General features: G+C 41.9%; 2 protein-coding genes across 3 annotated transcripts; one reads left to right on the top strand and one right to left on the bottom strand.

Moving 5' to 3' along the window:
* The first annotated feature begins 302 nt into the window (after positions 1-302).
* Positions 303-8636, top strand: LOC117753410 (pleckstrin homology domain-containing family S member 1-like). Its single transcript, XM_034571486.1, has 16 exons — positions 303-325; positions 785-819; positions 1010-1095; positions 1187-1305; positions 1839-1973; positions 2840-2915; positions 3038-3067; positions 3231-3284; positions 4247-4318; positions 4415-4498; positions 4815-4852; positions 5049-5222; positions 6388-6504; positions 7119-7214; positions 8105-8240; positions 8344-8636. The coding sequence occupies exons 2-16, from the start codon at positions 795-797 to the stop codon at positions 8413-8415; spliced, it is 1314 nt and encodes a 437-aa protein (XP_034427377.1). The 5' UTR covers positions 303-325; positions 785-794; the 3' UTR covers positions 8416-8636.
* Positions 8637-10265: 1629 nt separating this feature from the next.
* Positions 10266-19355, bottom strand: dclre1a (DNA cross-link repair 1A (PSO2 homolog, S. cerevisiae)). 2 transcript variants are annotated; one of them, XM_034570154.1, is made up of 10 exons: positions 18631-19355; positions 16626-17978; positions 16408-16541; positions 15958-16005; positions 15588-15706; positions 15308-15451; positions 14920-15065; positions 13091-13245; positions 12083-12224; positions 10266-10817 (listed from the first exon to the last, which is right to left on the bottom strand). In XM_034570154.1, exons 1-10 carry the CDS (start codon positions 19037-19039, stop codon positions 10651-10653), a joined length of 2817 nt encoding a protein of 938 aa, XP_034426045.1. In that variant the 5' UTR covers positions 19040-19355; the 3' UTR covers positions 10266-10650. The 2 variants fall into 2 exon arrangements, with proteins under 2 accessions (XP_034426045.1, XP_034426046.1); XM_034570155.1 differs by lacking the exon at positions 15958-16005 and having other exon boundaries at positions 18631-19352.
* Positions 19356-19367: the final 12 nt, after the last annotated feature.

Below are 19367 nucleotides of genomic sequence, written 5' to 3'. Positions count from 1 at the left end.
AGAATTTTATTTCACCAGCAGAGATCCCAGACAGAAGCAGCTATTTTCTGATTCTCTTAAAACATTAGTGGCATCAGTCTTTTCTTAAAACCTCGCTCCGTCCCTCCCAGTCACCTGTTGGACTCCACCCATTTTAACCTTAACACCTGATCTTATTAAGGAACCAACATTCGCTGCATGGAACTCTACAGGCAAACAACACAGTCGGATCACCTTAAAAAACCCTGTGTGAGAAACCAGAAACTCCAGTTCACAGTTGGAAAATCTCGTCGCTGTTTCCCAGACGCAGGAAAACATCCAGCTTCCTCTTGCAGGTGCTCCCCAGGTAAGCAGGGAGTTTTATGTCTATGTGTATACGCATGCATATATAATTCGTGTGTGTGTGTGTATACGTTTTGTAAAGTTTAGAATTTGTTGTCCTATTTAATTACTTTGTGACATGACACAGCTTGATGTGCACTTGCCAACTTGTTGGGTTCTGTCTGACAAAAGTGAGAGCTAGATTGTTTAAATCTTTAAAATGTTTTTTGCATAAAGAGAAGCATTAATACTCTTGATGTAATATTCGGCATTTACAATAATATACTATTATTTGCTTAATGCACTAATGTCTTTATTTTTTATTTACACGTAAACCTAACAATGCTTCTTTGTGTGAACCGAGCTCTGTTTCCCGCTCGAGTCTATTTGTAAAATCGTACATTGTAAGTTGAATAGGTGACCTACTTCCCTTTCATGCTGTTTTGAAGGCGCTGATGCATTCATGTGTTGTTTTCTTGTTTAGGTTCGTCACGATGCATAAATCCCAGAGGTGCCCAGGTAGGGTATCACATGTGGAAACCTGGTTTATGGTGGGATTTGGGTGCTTGTGGTTGTTTGCTGGTATTTTCGGGTTGTTATCAGAAAAACATTGTTACCTCAGAGAGACGATCACCAAACAACATTGTTACCTCAGAGAGACGATCACCAAACAATAGGCTTTTCTTTTTGCCCTCATGCAAAGATGCAGTGTTCTACAAACCAGTCGGAAACGTGACAGAAGTCAGGTCTGGGTATCTGTTCAAGTCTCCTCCCGCCAAACAATTGAGGACAGAGGTGACACTGAGCACAATGAATCCATTGTATCGCCACGTTTGTTTGTTTTTTCAAAATTACATTTCATTGTTTTTTTATGTTTCTGCCGCAGAAATCGTGGAAGAGGAGATACTTCGTGCTGTTCAAAGTCAGCAGCGATGAACATCAGCTGAAGTACTTCAGGAGTGCGGAGGAAAAGGAGAAGCCACTCGGGGGGATAGATTTGGAACAGTACGTCATTTATAAAGTAACTGTAACTAAAATAACGTATTTATACTGCACTTTCCAAAACAAAATGCTTTACATAGTTGAAACTGAATTAAAACATTTCAGGTCTGAAGGAGATTGGAGAATAAAATATTACAGTATGAAAATGTTAAAATACAGCATTAAAACAATGGCAAATTATAAAACAGACAAAGCATGTAGGTAATAAATAACAATGTTTTTTTAATATGTATTAATAATAATAATAATAATAATAAACTTTTTCTTAACAATATTACAAAATGCTTAACAACACAAAAAGGAAATTGGCCACAAAAGAGAGAAAGTAGTAAAAATACAAAATAAATTTAAAGAAGTGATTAAAAATACATAATTTTTTCGATGAAACCAATTAAGAATACGTCTCAAACTAGAGTCTGTTTGCCCACAAGGCTGTAGATGTTGTTTTTATCTCATGCATATTGAGTGCAGGGCCCCCCCCCCCTCTCTGACTTATTGTTGTTTTCAACATCTGTCCATCTGCCTCCTTCTCTCAGTATCTCACTGTTGTACGTGAGCCCGCAGCAGCACCAGAAATGGGAATGGATCCAGAAGATCTTCAAGTGCTCGCCGTCCTGCGTGCTCTACATCTGCGCCGCCGGGCGGGACTACTTCCTGGTCGGGGAGAACAGGTTAGTGGTCTGAATTTATGGCTCCTCTATCAGCGCCAGTGCATTTTATGACATTACTGTAAAACCAATTGACATACCATACATACAGAGGACTGGCTTTTTATAATCACCCCAAAGGTGTGTATGAATAGTTGTAGGAATAGGAATTTTATTTACCTTATATATGCCTCCATTGGGAAACATTATCAGGAAACACTCTGTAAATTCACATTTTTATGCGGATGATAACCAATTATACACGTCACCTCAAAGATGTATAGTTTAGAAATGAAGCTACTCTGAATGGCATCACCCTGTTGCCCTATATGAGGCAGATTGTAATTTGTAAATACGAGCTGTACAAATAAATACAATACAATAACAATTCAATTTATTGAATGAGCAGCACCAAGCAGCTGGAAAACCTCATCTGAAGATTTCGATGATCATCTCTTCATCATCCACATTAATCACAAATTAGCTGCGTATATTTTTCAAAATAAAGTTCGGTGGGATTGTGCCATTTTAAAAGTATATATGTCCCAATGTCCCCCAAATAGAAGAGTTGCATTAATTTGAAATTCAGTGATGGTGTAACCAAGGGCGATTCTGAAGCCCCCGATGACACGTACACAGTGCGTCATAACCCCCCCCCCCCTCCTTATACACCATCTACTATTTCAGGATTTCTAACAATCAAAATTAAATTATGATGCTGCTTTCCTCTTCAGTAACAGTCCATCAGCAGATAATGGATTTGCCTTCCGCCTGGTTGCTAAATGCCACAATTTCCACTTTATATTTGACTTCAGAATTGCATTTTAAATTGAGTGTAATAGCTTATAGAGAAAACATGATTTATTGAATGTGTTCCTCTGTCTTTCTAGTGACGAAGCGGACCAGTGGTTCTCTGTCCTGTATGACGCCCTGAAAAACCGGTCACATAAATTATTGAGTTCCGAGGTACGTCTATGATTTACTTCCTTATGATGTTCCAAAACAGCAGCTCTTATAGTGCACTTAACCATCATGTCAACCTACCAGTGCCGCTGACAGTAATTATTTGATGTACTATCCTCCTGTAGGACATGTTTAATGGGCAGCAAACAGCTACAGTAAACATCCATCACACCCAATGATTGACAGCGCCCCCATTTTTCCTTCTTTTACTCCCGTCATCATTTTATGTCCCGCTGTCGACCTCTGCCTCCGTTCTCACAGCGCCTCGCGTGCTCAGTCTCAAATTATACAATTATACCTCTCTTCCCCTTTTACCAGGATGTTTCAAAACCAATTATGAGGAAAAACAATTCAGCCATTGTGTCTGAAAAGGTTGGTCCACTGCATCGTATTTCTCACAGCCTGTGTCCTGTCTAACTAACTGACTCAGGTCAACATTCCTGTGGGTGAATCTATGTGCTGATTGGATTTTTTAAAGACAAATTAACATGGGACCCTGTAGCAACTGTGTGAGGGGAGGAGCTTATCCTCATGTGTGGGGGGTCAGGGCTACTACCTGTGTGAGTTGTTTTAAAGATGCCTCCTCTATGTTAGTAGATGGGACGTGGCCCAAACTAAAAACGTCAAATCAAAAAGTAATTTTAGGTTGCTTTTATCACACTGTATGTATCCACATTTGGTTTCGATTGGTTATTTGAGGCTATAAAAAATCGGTTGAAACGTCATGATTGACAGCTGAGACTAACTCACGATTGATCGCAAACTCCGGCTCCAAATGGGAAAGATGACAGCATTGCTTTCCATTTCAGCGCCTTTTCTCGATAGCGTAAAAAAGAACTGGAGACATGTCGTTCTCTCTATCATTACTCTTTCATTATTTCCTGTTGGCATCAGTACACATTACACATCAGACCACATTTTTGCTTTTGTATTTGATCCATACCTGATCAGTGAAGTGTCTGAAGCAGCACTGCAGCAGCACTTGTAGAATCTAAGAATTAGGTTACACTAGCTTGTTAACAGATTTCTTACTGGATACCTTTATTTATATATATATATATATATCTACATATACTTAGTACTACATACATCAAACTTTATTTGACCTAATTGTATATCCAATGCATCTAACCCAGGGACATCGAGATGAATGGGCTGAAAGCAACACATACACACAACACATATTCACTGGGATTCTCTCATTTCTCTACAAACAAAACCTTTTTCTTTCAGGCTAAAGTGAAACATTCTCTGATCAAATACCATACGCATGGGTGTTTAAATGTTTGCGTGTGTGTGTGTGTGTGTGTGTGTATGTGTGTGTGTCTTTTCAGCCATCACCTAAAATACGGGCCCAATCTGACCCGTTGTCCAATAGCTTTAACAACAAAACTGACAAACCAAAGGTGAAACATCTTGACATCATTGTTTGAAATAACTAAGCAGTATCAGTTGGGGCAGTTATGACATATGTCTCATGCTGCTCTCTGATTGGCCAGCAGAGTGAAGATTGCTCCAAGAGACGTGTATCAGAACCCATGAATCCGATCTATGAGTACCCGAGATACAACTTCCGCCAAAACCAGGTAGGACTGCATTTATTTTGAATATCAATTCATCTGCCAGCTGCTTTCTTGGTTGATCAATTGATTGTTTTATCAATCACTTGTTTGATCCTCTGTCCAAAATCCTAAGATATTCAGTTTTCATCCCTTGCATTGAATTTTCTTTTTTTTTATACCCAAAATGATAAATTAATTGATCAAGAGCAGTCATTATACAACTTCATGCATATTGTACCAGTAGAGCTGAATCAAATATTGTGATTAATTGAATTCAGCTCCTAAAAATGTGACACTGTAGATGATCTGACTGTTACTCGTCTTTTTTTTTGCTAATGAGGTCGAGGAAAATGGTTCGACCCACAGCATGGAGTGTCCGTGAGTGCTAATTACTGTCTTTTGTCCCACTGACACACGGTTCAATCGTGACCTTCAGCGCTATAGTCGTTTACACTCTTTGCTTGTGTGTCTGTTGATTTAAATACTTATGTCTTGCAGATATGAAATGATGCAGGGACTTAGACACGATGAGTAAGTAGCTCAGGCAGCGTCAGTTAGATCCACACACCCTCAGATATAATAATTATAATAATAATAATATAAATTGCTGGCTGTTGATTGTGTCAAATGTTTGCAGGGGCCGTGAAGTTAACCCGCCTGGGACCCTGATGAGGTCTGTCACTCAGGTCTTTGACAAACATAAGACCCAGATTTCGCCGATGAGTGAGGAGACACAAGCTGACGACAGGTACACCACAGATTTATCACTGGTGTTTTCGTCTTCTTTTGGTGTCAGTGCCCTCTGCTCTTTTTGCAACATGTTATGTCAGTGCCCTAGTTACCAAAATAGCTCAGTCGTCATGCCCTCACTCAAACACAGCGAGGGCATTAGTTTTACTGCACAGGACTGTTGACACTTCAACTTGTTTAGCAACTTACACATTCGACTTTCACCTTGTGAAAGAGGTTATGGATGAACAAGATGCCATGATGTATCATGAGTCACTTTTTTATTTTGGAAGAGGAATCAAATTTTGCAAAATGTATAATCCATGGTCTGCACTTGCTTTTTAATACCGTGGAGTTTACATGCACATTGGGGCTGATTGGGCAACATTTCTGACATACCCACCAAACAAGAAGAAAAAGTACCTTGAATCCCGTTGCACACCCTCCACTGTTTCCACCAGGCAAGTTTTTAGCCAATCACATATGACCTTCGTGTTTAGTTTTAATCACCAACACAACAGGAGATCCCCTCCACTTTGCCTCTTCCAGCTTGTCTACTCCATCATCTCTTGTGTAACAAACACTCACCAGTGTTGTTTTCTGTGTTAACTTTGCTGGAATATGTTATGTGATCATTTTGTGTTTCACACTGATCTGATTTCTTTCTAAGTGGCCAACCACTGCGCCGCCACGCTGAAGACCAGCTTCCCCACTACATTTGTCATACGAGTCTAAAGACTTGTTTCAGACTTGCTACTTAATTAGAATTCCACTTGCGCCGGCACAGCGATTAGAGATTTATTTACTTCTCCCATGCTGCTTTTTGGTCCCTTCTTTAAATACCTGAGAGTCTATTTTGGTTTTCGGCATTTACAGTTATCTTGCACCTTTTATCAACCATTTCTTCCTCCCTTGTTGTTGTCATTTCTGCATCAAGGGCAAATGTTTTTTTTCCACCCCAGGTTTATAAAACAGTGCCAGAATCTATTGTTTTATTATCTGCCTGTGAGTCACCTTCCATGACGCTGCATTCAGCCGCTCGGAGTTTGTAGCTTCAGTGGGTGTGTTTGGCAACACAAGCATTTTTGTGTTTTTTTCTCACTGTCTTATTTTTGGACGTCTGCCAACAACACATAAATAACTGACTGTAACTGAGACATGTGCCTGACAACATCTTTTCACAGGGAAGACACGCATCCTTCAGATGTCAGCAGCAGCAGCAGCAGCAGCAGCAGCTCCCCTGTAGAGATGCTGGAGAGTCGTAATGTGCTCACCCTGGAGAAGCAAACCTCCACGGAGAGGTGAGACTTCTGAAGGAACTTACCCTGAATCTGAAAAAAGCAACAAGACAAATACCAGAGATGTGGGGCAGGGAGGGAGTTAGAGTGAGTGATCTCATTCAACAGACATGTGAAACTCCCGCTGTGTCGCTGTCTGCGCCTCTGCCAATCACAGTCAGAGGTGATGGTGACAGAAAACAAAGAAAAAACTGATACGTGTTCATGCAGATAAATAAATGATCAGGAAGGAACTCCAGGACCAGCGCTGATGTGTTGCAGGACTGGTTAGAGCAGTTTCTGGAGGTTTTACTCGAAACCCATTGCAATATCATGGAGGACTGAGACAAGGAAATGTGTGTGTTTATGTTGTGTTTGTTCACTGTGACCTCAGCAAAGGTCATTCTGTGCCTTTGAGTTCAGAAGCTGGTTTAAAAATTTCACCATGGAAACAATAAGACAATAACTTTTCCCAAAATTTGTAGGAGAATATTGGAACATTTCTCGTGAAGTAAAATCACTTTTATTGCATCAAACAACTGAGATAAATGAAGATTTAGATGCGTGTCTTTGTAGCGTGTCTAAATGTGTGCAATACTTTGAGTAAAGCTTTTGCTCTCTGTCATTTCTCTTTCCAGTCTCAACCACACCATCCCAGAGGAAAGAGATATTGAGGTCAAGCAGGCAGATTTGAAAAAGCACCTGACACTAACAGAGGTGGATGGGAAACCAAGGTAGGTTTTACGGTTCAAAGCTAATCGTACTTTATTTCATTATTTCATTTCGTAACTTCTTGAGATGTTGTTGAAGCAGCAGTGACTGTTTATCTCAGCGATGGTTTTGCTAGATAGACATCAGTTTCTACACATGACGTGTTCAGTGTAGAGTAGTTTGGCCCCAGTCCCATCCACTAAAATGGTGGAGGCGGGCTTTATGTAATCTATGGTGCAGACGGACACGTGAACAAAGGCACTCAAACGACCCAGACAAACCGTGAGAGATACACTGAACCTGTTTTAGTCATTTATTGAGTCCGTTTTGAGTGTCTCAAACAAAAGAAGACTGGATAATATCATCCAGGTGGCGAGCAGCAGCTGTGCTCGTCCATTATCTTTCATCGACAGGTCTTAAGAAAAGCAAGATCGGTTTTAGAGGAGACAAGACCATCAGCTTTATTAATCAGTCCCTCCCTACAGGTCAGAGGTACAGGGTTTCAAGGACAAAGTGGAATATTGATTTGAATGTGCTTAGATTACACGCAAAGTAATCGAATTTAAACCACTACACACAAGATTTCTATCTAATCCACATTCAACCTTTTTTAAAATGTAGGGTTGTTGTTGTGCCCACACAAAAAACTATTGGGTGTTATTGTTGTTGCAATGAATGTGCATGTTTTTGTATCTGTGCTGATGCAAGTTAAGTACTGAAATTTCAATAGACATTCAGAGGTTTCAGCCATAAAATAAAAATGACAGGGGGCCAACAGGGGCCCACAGCTGGAGAGGGTGGACAAAGGGCCACATAACTTTTAGCTGCGCCTTTGTTAGTACTGATAGAAGTGTGTGTGTGTGTGTGTGTGTGTGTGTGTGTGTGTGTGTGTGTGTGTGTGTGTGTGTCACAGTGTGTCTGGGTGGACAGGCCAGCCACAGACGGTGTGTCTCTTCCACAAAGGAGACCAAGTACTGGCAATCAATGACCTGCACATCGACAGCGTGACAGAGTTCAACAGTTACGTGAGCAAGTCGCTGAAGAGTGAGGTGCGTTCATCACCAACACACCGTCCGTGTTCACGTTATGTTGCTGTTTTACGTGCCCATGTGCACTCTGGGATCTGACGGGCAGAATTATTTCTCTTTTCAGGTGAAACTCACTATCCTGCGTCTCCCTGGACATCTGCCTCTGCATTCCACAAACTGCCCCTGCAACGGCTGACGGAAAACTGACCAGTAGAGATGGAGCCACTTCTACTCGTGTGTCTGGGTGTGTTTAGAAGACTCTTTTAGGCGCCTTGTGCCTATAGCTGGGTTTGTACCATGTAGATCACAGTATTTTTCCAGGGTTTTGGTCATTTCCTATTGACCTGTCCCCCGTCTAGTTAATGACTTTAAATATCTACAAGAGCCTGAAGTGAAGGTAAATATGACAAATGAAGGATGTTATTATTATTCTACCAATCTCACACACTATGGACCTGCAGTTTGATTGTGTGTATCTGCTTTGTAAAGACTATCCGTGCACTACAAGATAAATATATGTTTAAATGTGAAATAATCCTAGAAGGTAAGACCATATATTCTGCACCTGTACCTCAGGAATCTTTAAAAAGAGATAAATACTTATTGAATATAGAGCTGGTGGTCGGTAAGAACACTTCTAAGAGGAAGTGGTTATCACAGGAAATTACACCTCATTTAGTAAATCGAGGCAATAAAAGCATTTGTGATTCATATATTAGAACAGACTGGGAAAACGGGTTAACTATTGAACTGTGCCCTATAGGTCTGATCTTAATTTCACAAATCACTGATTATGTTGTAAGGAAAAGAATCACTTCCTACTTGTACAGATGATTTTCCTTTTTGTTTACTATCTGTGTGTCTGTTTTGGGCAAATTTGTATTATATGATAAATACTGTACATATAGTATCTGAAACACAGCTTATGGAAACGTTTGTTTGATGCTGGAATTGTAAAAAGATAATGTTGTGCTTGGAAGGAAAACCAAACAAAAGCTTCTAGACCCAAAGTTCGTTGTGTACGTGAGATTAAAATGAAGTGCAAGACACGTAGTGCAATTTTTTTTAATTCTTTATGTTAAATTGTCTCCTATGTTCACGCGAGTTTTTAACTTATCCTTTTTTTATCTTGAAAATACTTGGGGATGAATAACAAAAGAAAAAAGACGTAGGAACCGACCAGTGTTTCGTGACGTCCGCACCTCGGGCCGAGAGTCTTGGGGAAGCTGTTTTTTCCTTATGTAGTTCATGTCTAGTGACCGATACCTCTCACGAACAAAGACAACATCAAGTGGACAATATCTGCAGGGCCTGTGTATTAGAAGTGCTGCACAGCATTTATATTTTAAATGCCTTTTTAATATATAGGTCCAATGACCAGTGTCCCCAGAGAGCAAGGACAAAGCCTGTACACTTAGATTACATTCACACCACTGCTCCCCTCAGGGTAATGAATCCATCATTCCAAGGTTAACGTTTCAACTTTTAATGGAGCTATTGCACAGATGTGAGAAAAAGCACATTTATTTTTGAACATCCATTCTGAACTGTGATATTAAAGCTGTGCTCGATGACTAATCCACTCTCTTGTAAATAAATCCATCCTTTTGAGTGTGTTACAAAAGCAGGTTGTACTGGGACAATAAATCTGTTGAAATGATTCTGAATAAAATTTGGACCAGATTGTTAAAACACTGATCATTTGTATTTTCTTTATTCAGCGGCTGCAGGAACCAAGTTTATACAGTAGACCAATTGTTTACTTAATCACCTTGTCTTCAAAATACAACTGAATATAAAACTACACGCTGCCAACATTAGGTGTTTATTTGTAATGTTCATCGTCATTGAGGTAATGTCATGACTCATATCATAAATATTTCAGACTCAGCAGCGTGAAAACCTTTAAGAACATAAAAGAATACTGCATTATCGGCATGACAAATCTTTTGAATGTATAGAGCTGATTTGCTTACCTCACTCTGGACCCTGACATGGAAACACCTCGTCAATAATCCGGCCAATAAAGGGTTAAAAGAGCCGTTAAAAGAGCCATTAAAACATTTATTTTATCAGCATAAAATGTTTGAATTACCTACATTGGAGAACAAATAGTACAGCATCAAAGCAGAACCCTTCGTGACAACAGTGGTGCAATTAGTAGCCATTCAGTTAATTCTGTTCCAATGTTTAACACTTGTGGTTCATGATACACGGCCTCAAATCATGTTAACACAATATTTAATTCAGCCCATTGTGGATAAAAGCAAAACCTTTAATATCAGTGTTGAATATGAGCTCCACAGTCTGAGGCAAACAACTTCAATAAATTACGCGGAGTTAAAATGCATCTGTTCGCCCGTGCTCACATGGTATTTGTAGAAATGTTAACCAGCAGCAGCGTATAAAACACAGTTCACAGGTCCATGAGCTACAGTTTAGCTTTAGCCTCCATGAGCCACTCACTGAAGCACTTCTCCATGGCCTTCCTGCTGGCCCAGCTGCCGTTGTTGACCGTGGGAATGATCTTGAGAGGTTTGATCCACTGGACAAAACGTTTCAACTCCAGAAAGCTGCTGTGTTCACTGTACGGGATTCCTGTCAAGATAAAAGGGAAGTTTTGATTAACATGCATCCAAACTTTGGCACTTGCGCAAACCTACATTTGGATTTTCCTCGCAGGTTCGTTTCAAGCGTTTTGTAATTTTCTACTTATTAAGGAGCAATGTCTGTCAGGGAAAGAGGCCAGTGGTGGTTTCGAACTGAGCCAGATGGAATTTCAGACTTACGGTTTATCTTCCCCGTTTCTCGATAATGAAGTGTCACGCTCGGTGAACGCAGAAGAGTTTTGGTTTTCGGTAAAACACTGTCACTGAGCCAGATGTCTGAAGGTGTGGGGAAGCCAGTCAGACAAGCAACATGGCAAAGTCCCAGGGGAGGCACCAGATGCTCCACAGAGAGACCCACAGGAGGATTTCAGACGCCGAGACATTAACTATCAAAAATGTCATCGCTTATGTTTGGAGGGGAAAATAAGAAAACAGTTTGAAGCTGCTGCAGAAAGCTGGCATCTCTTGTTTGTCCTCCATCATCCCTCAATGGGTTTTAATGTGCCCCACTGCTGCTTCCAGCTCAAACTGAGCCCCCTCTGGTACACCAGTCAGTCCTCCACCACCATGCAGAGAACAATATTAGTAGCAGCATATGGCTGGGAAGGGTAAAGAGGAGGAGGCAGAGCGAGAAGACGGAGAGACTGTGTGAATTGGCTTCCGCCTGAGTGACACACAAACTGCTGAGGAGCAAGCAATTATACGAGTGTGTGCAACGCAAAAGGCCTCTTGCTGGTGATTGTGGGTTAGGGGCCAGATGGCTGATGCTGTTGATGGATCTATTCAGAACATGAAACAGGACGGGAAGAAAAACAGGCTAAATCTGCAGTGGCATGTTATTTCTGGCAACTGCTGGTACAGTTGAGTCTTAGCTGAATGTGGGAAGATGTGAAGGATTGTGTAGCACTGCAGGGTTCTGTGTTTGGTCAGTAAAAGAGAGAAGGGCGTTCTGTCCAGGCATGAGCAGCAACAACACCTCCAACTTTGCAGAAGACCTTCAAATGCAAGGAAACAGCAAAGAGAGGGAACAACTAATTAAGAAATGTACTCTGGGCCATTCCTCCTCATTCCTGATGCATTATTATCATTCTAAGCCTCGTAGCAGAGTCGTCAGTGTTCTCTCTGACCGAAACAACCCTGAATAACCCCGCCTGTTGTGTCCCAATGGCCTCGGGTCGGATATCCACACTCTAACTGCAGGTTCGGACACATAACTGGTTATACTGATATGTCAGGAAGACGTTCAGTGCGTACCATAAATGGAGATGTTGCCGGTGATCTGAGGCCGAATGTCTTCCACTGATTCCACCTTTTGGCTGAAGGTCCAGCCGGTGGGTTTGAAGGCCAGCAGCTGATCGTACTGTTGTGAGAACCGAGCCAGGTGTTGCTGCAGTTTCTGTGGACAGAGTGGGGGGGGGGGGGAATTAAGAATGGCATCACAGAACACGGTTACTACCAGGAACAGCTGCCAAGTGTCCTCACGCCATTCTCTTCCAAAAACTAAATACATAACCTACACCCTTTGAGATTTGCTCATCAAAATATACATATGGACATATAATTAATTTCAACCCACATTCAGATAATTTATTTCAAATTTACTATAACAAACATTGAACCTAAAAAGTGGTTTCATCTAACAACTTCTCGTAGCTCGTATTCGTGGAAGTCTGGCTCCTCAGTGGGTCTCAGTACAAACAGTGACTGCATCCATTTGTCCCTTAGTCGGCCTGTGTCCAGTGCTGAGTTAATCAATCCCAGTCTGGAACTCATCTGTGGTTATACAGATAAGTCAGTTTAAGAGAGATGACGTGTTTCAGTCATAAACAGCATTTGCTAATTATTTTAACTCCTATCCCACATAATTGTGTATGACTAAAGCAAGAGCAGAGAAAAAAAAAAAACAGTCCAGAAATAATCAGACCTCAGTTTTAACACAAGACACATTTACAAAAAAAAAAAAGAACTGCAGACAATTAGAGAAATCATTTAAAAACTAAAATAGCCTGCTCTATAAGTGGTTTCACTAAATGGAGCAGTTAAACTCATCTCACCCTGGGTGTTTATTATTGGAGTGGATGGACTCATGCCATGAATACACAAAGAAACTGCCTGAGGGATAAGTCTGATGTCATATATCAGCCGATTGTTTAACTCTAACCACTGGTGTTTGCTAAACATGCCACTAAAAATCAAATGTATCTTCTTCTCCCAAGGGCTGAGTGTAATGACTGCTCTCAGATCAGGGAATGTGACACCTACGTCGAAGGAAATCTGCATCATGGGCAGCACGTGGACTTGGGCCGCCTTCCAGTCGGTGGTGATCCGTTGTCTGATTTGCTCCGACTCCAGACAACACATGGTGTTGTACTTGTCTCTGGAGAGACACACTTTGGACCCTAGGACATCTGCGAGCGCTGCAAAGGAAGCAGAACCAAGTCCATGTAAGAAGCAGGAACGTGGGAAATTCAGCCTCCTCGTTTTAAGACCCAGGATGTAACTTATCCAGATCCACAGCACATTTCACCTGTTCATAGATATCGACTCTGTACACATGCCTGATGTTTTTCCCCCATGGAGAGCTCTGATTTATTTTTTAGAAATCCCCCCCCCCCCCCAAAAAAAACCCTATTTCGCAATGTTATCGAAAGCTAAAAAAAAATACTTCATGGATCCGCCCCCTTAATCAAATCAGCTCCAAATGCTAACAGCTACTTGGCCCATCCCTCATTCTTCCATCAAGTTTCACTCAAAATAGTTCAGTAGTTTTTTATTATCCAGCGACAAACAATGAAAACAGAAGCTCCTTAGCAGAGGTAAAAATAGACTGTCGAATGCCTCCTTCAAAATAATCTGAATATGCCGCGTTGTGTTTCCTGCCTTATGGAGGTGTATAAATAATCCTGTGAATTAACATCACAGAGTGGATCAGTACAGTCATACAAACAATCCAATCAGCTGTTGTTTTTCTTTCCAGCACCAATTTCATGCAGGGCTTGTTGAAGGAGAGTTGATTACAGAAGGAATCCATGCTGTTCACTCTGTGTGAGGACGACAGTAGTTTGAGAATTTCACTCTTCACCAAAAAGTGGATCAGACCATTATTCATGTGTGTCACTGGGACGGTTTGCCTCGAAAAAATGAGGACGACAGAGCGAGAGCGACACCTTTTCTCCGAAAACACACTAATCCACGAATTCTCCAAACTGAAACTGACGACCTTCCAGTGGAGGAAGGAGGTCAGGTAGTGATTTAAGGCTGCGGGGAAGAAAAAAAAAATCCACTCACGCTATAATTGGTTTCAGAAACACATTTACTGTGTGTCCATCAGTTTGCGGCTCTGGTAATAGCTCACACAGTCATATCACCATTCCCAGAATATATCAATAAATTATCTCTCAGTCATACAATTAGCCATCAAAAATGTCTCTTATCACTCTGCCTAATTATCAGACTGACCATGAATTATGCGCAGTATATAGCAACTCCCCTCCTGGGGGAATATGTTGCATAACTACTTTGACCAGTGAAATTATCATAAGATCATTTTGATGACGATTCACACAGAACATAGTCAAAATGAAGCCAATGAGCTTCCCTGATTTATAAAATGTATAGAAAAGAGAACAGAAAACATACAACTGATATTTAATTAATAATTTAAATATTTATCAATAGGTTGTTTGATTCTATGAGAACATAGAACTGAAATTTAAGCTGCTGTATATATTGTAACTCAATTTGCAGACGTCATGTCCCACGTTTGGATGATTTTATTGTATAAACCTTTTAAATAAAACACTTAATAAAACTTAAATGTGCTGATCCAGCTGATAAGAATTAATCTGTATCAATATCCTGACTTGGTTACATATACAATATGCAAGCATTTCAACTTAAAGCAATAACATTCGTCACTGATCCCATTCCCAGGTTACTTTCTATAAACTATCATCAGCCTAGACAAAGCCTGCAATACTCTGTAGTTATACATCATGCCAAGCCTGCAGGCTTCTCCTAGTGCCTGACAAGCACTTAAAAAGCACAGTTAGGACAAATGATAAGTATTTGCATAAACTCCAAACACTTACCCAAAAAGACCTTCTCTTTCCCCACCGAGTAGGATCCACACACCACAAGTGTACGTGGGCTGAGCGTCACCAGTTCAAACGCTGTGTTGACTGCAAAGTTGATGACCTCTTGCTGTCTGGGGAAGGTGTACTCAGGGCTGCAGTAGCTGCAGGGAGAAGAGAGCTGACGCTGAAAATCTGAGTCTCCTCCGGGGCTTGTGCGTCACTTTTACTTGTTGTCAGTTTACCCACATTGGAGGATAATCTGAACAAGGGACTAAGGAGTTATTGTTGCTGTAGGTTCAAGTATTAGACAAACTAATAATCCAAACAGGCTGAGAGCAGTGCAGTACCACAACAACCCTGCTGTTGCTACTCTTATATTCACTGTGTGTGAGGGGGCACTTACGTGGTGTCCAGGTAGAGCGTCTGCACTCTGCAGCTGAGTAACTCTGGGTAGGTTTCCATCGAGGGATCAGCTCTGAAGTCTCCAGTGTGGAGGACCTTCTGTCCATCAGGCAGGAAGAACAGCAGCATGGCAGATCCTGGGCAACTGAAAGACACAGACAGACACAGGTGGGAGGGGAATTAAGATGATGACAATCTGGGGGGGGGGGGAAATACATCTTTATTCAGGAAGATTTTGGGATTTATTCTGGGTTTTTTAATTTCTCTGCTGGACTACTCACTGGTTGGCTTCCAGGAGGATGACCTTGACCCCCTCCACAGTCACCTGGGTGTTCATAGGGAGAATGTGGACATACTGCTCTGCCACCCTCAGTTTGCTTTTCACCAGGTTCCCTGTAATCTGACCAGAGGAGGCAGCTCTTAGTAAAATGCAAACTAATTTTATGTCTTATTTAAACACGAAACGGGCAATAAAGTCCAAATATTATTGCTGAATACTTCAATTCACTTTACTGCTTGATACCTGAATTTGGCTGCAGCATTTGCAAAGTGACAAAGAGTAATAATGAGACCTGGAGAAATCAAAATTTGCCGGGTAATACGTTTTTTTCTGCGTGAAACCCCCCACAAAGGTCTTCAAATTTCAATCACCTCCAATATGGACACAGCCACCGGCAAATTGGTATTCATAGCTGCCGGCTGCAAGTGAAATTGTCATTACTCTCAGTAAACGCAGAGCGGTGAGATAACAAATGGATCAAGACTAAACTCTGTGGACTCAGTGGAAAAGAGCAGACAGGGAAGCTTTTTTAATGGAGGTGCAAATAAATAGGATTTGTGAAGGAAACAACAAAAGGTTAGTTGCAATTCAAAAGGAGTGAATATCGTTCACAGCATTGAACTGGTAACAGGCCTTTGGGGGGGGGGGGAAGACTGTTTTTCATTTACTGCATGGAAATAAAACCACCATTCATAAAGTATCCTGTCCAAATAAAAACACACTGTAAAGGACAAAGTGTTGTGCAGACAAATTGATAAAATAGGTGATACGGCAAAGAAACTGACCGTAATTATATAATATCAGAAGTCATTTATACTTACTCTGTTACAGTAGATTGGAACTGTTGAGTTCTTGGTCAACCCTCCGTAGTGGTCTGAGTGGAAATGTGTTAGGAAGTAGGCAGTGATGCCCTCGATCTCCCCGTACTGAAAGGCGTCTATGACAAACTTTGTGCCTGAAGAAAATATGAAAACTACTTTAGATTAAACACAGACTTAAAAATATGCTTCACCTTCAGATGAATTCCATAATCACTGACCTGGAATCTTCTTGTAGAAAGGACAGCGTGGATATTCCACTTCTCCATCAGCATTTGTTCTCTTCCTTCTTCCCCATCCTCCCCTCCAACCCCTCCTGGCTTCTCCCTGAGCGCTCGCTGCACCACTGCTCTCTCCAGTCGCTGTCCCCTGTGAGGCATTAGTGGTTGGGTCAGCTTTACTTTTCTTCTGCCACGCTCTCCTTGGTTGTCTCTGTCCCCAGTTCTCACCGAGTGCTGGATTCGAGGCGGTGCTGAGCTGGCTTGGTCCACTTTCGACCTCTTTCTCCTTCACCTTGAGCGGTTTGAGGCCAAAAAACACTCCAATGTCCGTCTGCTTGAGAGCGGAGGCCTGACCAGCTTGGCTCTGGCCCCTCTGCAGTGACATGGTTTTAGATCCTTGGACAGTGGAGGTTTCAGATGGAAGTTCTTGATGAGAGTTTGCGTGAGGCTGCTCTGACTGAACGCCCTCTTTTGAATCTTTGAAATTCAGACTATCTGAGGTGAGAAGAGTTTCTCTCAGGCGCTCTAAAACAACACTCTGTGGAGACTGAACACTCGTACACGGACTGATGGCATTGGCCGCTTTACCATGAGCCTCCTCTTCCCCAGTGGAAACAGCTAATGAGGTAACTGACTCCAGCTGGATGTTTGAGGACGACAGGCTGTCCTCGGCCACATTATTGGTTTCCATGCTGCCTATGAACTGAGTCAGGAGTTCATCTTCACTTGAAAAGCTGTCAGTAAACAGCGGCAGCGAGTCTTCATCATCATTTTCAAATGCGTCACTTTTGAAAAGGCTTTTTCTACAATCACTGTTATTGATTTTAGTCTCTGGAGGGAACTCTGACCGGGGTGAGTAGGAAATGGCATCATTGTCTTCAGAAGGCGGCTCACTGTTTGGTAAAACTTCACAAGCTTGTCCTGCACTGTCTTCCTTCACTGGAGTGGATGATATCTCTGTTTTACTTTCTTGGGAAGCACTGATGGATTTGTGGCCTTTAGTTGAGGACGACCAGCCTTTCTTTTTCTTTAAGTCCTCTGGGCCAGGGGAGCGAAGAAACAGAAGTCCATTTGTGCGTTTAGACAGAGGTGTTGCAGTGTTACTATTGTGAGGGGATGAGGCAGAAACACCGACAGCACTGTCCTGCGACGTCCCAAAATCAGAGCCGTCCACATCATTATTCATCAGCCAAGGGAGATGGCTGAGGCTGGTCTCCCCGCTAGTCTCCGCTTGCTGGGACAGACTGAGAAGGGATGAGTCGCTACTTGCTCGACTATGGGCCAGAAGCGTGTGGTTAAACTTCTTGTAATGGTTTGGGATGGTGGAGGAGCACCGGAGACCATCTGGACATTCTGTATGAAGAGATAAAACATTTAAAAACTTTAAAATCACCTTAAATCGAAATCAGAAAAGGCAATTTGACACAACGGATATCAAGAAACTTTGAGAAGCTTCTTTTTAAAATCTAGTTTGACATTTATTATGTTCTTAAAACAGTAGTCTCATATTGTCTGCAGCCCTTGGAGAGGTAGAAACAATAAATAGTTAAAAAATACGTGGAAATATCAACCATGTACACCCACAATTGGGGTAATGGAAGAATCCATTTAATTTTGGTGAGGATCTGAACAAGGGAGGGATCCAGGTATTGTTTTATCACTTTCTTTAACAATGTGGGATCGGACATTCTTTACGTTTTTATTGATCTCTCCAAGAATAATTCATTGGTCAGGGCACTGACAATTAAAAACATGCATCTAGTGAATTTAAATGGTGGCGGTACGTGCTCTCTTACTGCCCTTCTAGTTTGACTTGTTATGGAAAGCAGGACTTACATGTGACTTGAATATCTAATGTGGCTCTTGGGGGAACTTTTTAATGTATACTTGTGTGCACCTGACTGCAGGAGGTGTGTTTTTAAAAAAGACCATATATCTATGAATACATATAGATGATGGGGAGGATCTCAGCCTTTTATCTGAAGATGCATGGGTGTGTGTGTACCTTTGCATTTGTCCCTGGGGGAGTCGAGGCACTCGGCCACATGCCATCTTTGACTCTGCACCACCAGGACAGAGAAGGGCATCTGACACATGGGGCAGAAGTGTCCAGAAGACTGTCCCTCAGCAGCCCTGTCTGTCTGAACCGTCTCACAGGCAGGAGACAACACCGAGGACACGGGGAGAGTCTCTACACTGTCAACATTAACACGTGTGCTAGATCCTGCACGTCCATCTGTCTGGACTGTCTCAGCCCTCTGAGGTGTCCTGACTGGGGGACCACTGCTCTCCCTCCTGGAGGTGCACCTTCTTGTAGTGGTAGCTGCAGACTGTGATTTCTCTGTCTTCTTCTTCTTCTTCTGGAGAGGCTTGTACTCCCAGATGTCATTTTCACTCTCGTCCCTTTGTGACATGTGGAGAAAAAGAGCCCAACTTCCCTGAAGCTGTTGCCCGGCGACCACCTCGAATCCCCCGCTATGCTCGATAACATCCCGCGAGTTACCGAAAAACGACCGACGCTACAGTAGATCAGCAACAAGCGATGTGTTGCTTGACATTGTGAGGACACGTGTTGTGGCTAAAACACACTTTCATACTAAAAACGTAGAATTAAAAAAAGCTAATTTCAGCTAAATTTGCGAGTTGCTCCTAAAAGAACATGTGAGCTCGCAGCTGCCTGCCGCCACTGTGCAGCTATGAATGTGGTAAAGACAAGTGGAGAAACACAGCAGCACTTTCCAC

The sequence above is a fragment of the Hippoglossus hippoglossus genome, chromosome 19 (genome assembly GCF_009819705.1).
Source record: "Hippoglossus hippoglossus isolate fHipHip1 chromosome 19, fHipHip1.pri, whole genome shotgun sequence".
NCBI lineage: Eukaryota > Metazoa > Chordata > Actinopteri > Pleuronectiformes > Pleuronectidae > Hippoglossus > Hippoglossus hippoglossus.
Note: the sequence above shows the minus strand (reverse complement) of the source record. Positions and strands in the feature narration are given on the sequence as shown.

Bases quoted from the DNA above. Each gene is read 5' to 3' on its own strand.
- LOC117753410 (XM_034571486.1), top strand. From the start codon at position 795: ATGCATAAATCCCAGAGGTGCCCAG. The intron at 820-1,009 runs GTAGGGTATCAC...GCAAAGATGCAG, and splicing joins TAAATCCCAGAGGTGCCCAG to TGTTCTACAAACCAGTCGGA. The intron at 1,306-1,838 runs GTACGTCATTTA...TCCTTCTCTCAG, and splicing joins GGGGGGATAGATTTGGAACA to TATCTCACTGTTGTACGTGA.
- dclre1a (XM_034570154.1), bottom strand. From the start codon at position 19,039: ATGTCACAAAGGGACGAGAGTGAAAATGACATCTGGGAGTACAAGCCT. The intron at 16,542-16,625 runs GTCAGTGATTAT...TATTTTCTTCAG, and splicing joins TTTCTACAAGAAGATTCCAG to GCACAAAGTTTGTCATAGAC. The intron at 15,707-15,957 runs GTGATTGAAATT...TCCTCTGGTCAG, and splicing joins TGGCTGTGTCCATATTGGAG to ATTACAGGGAACCTGGTGAA.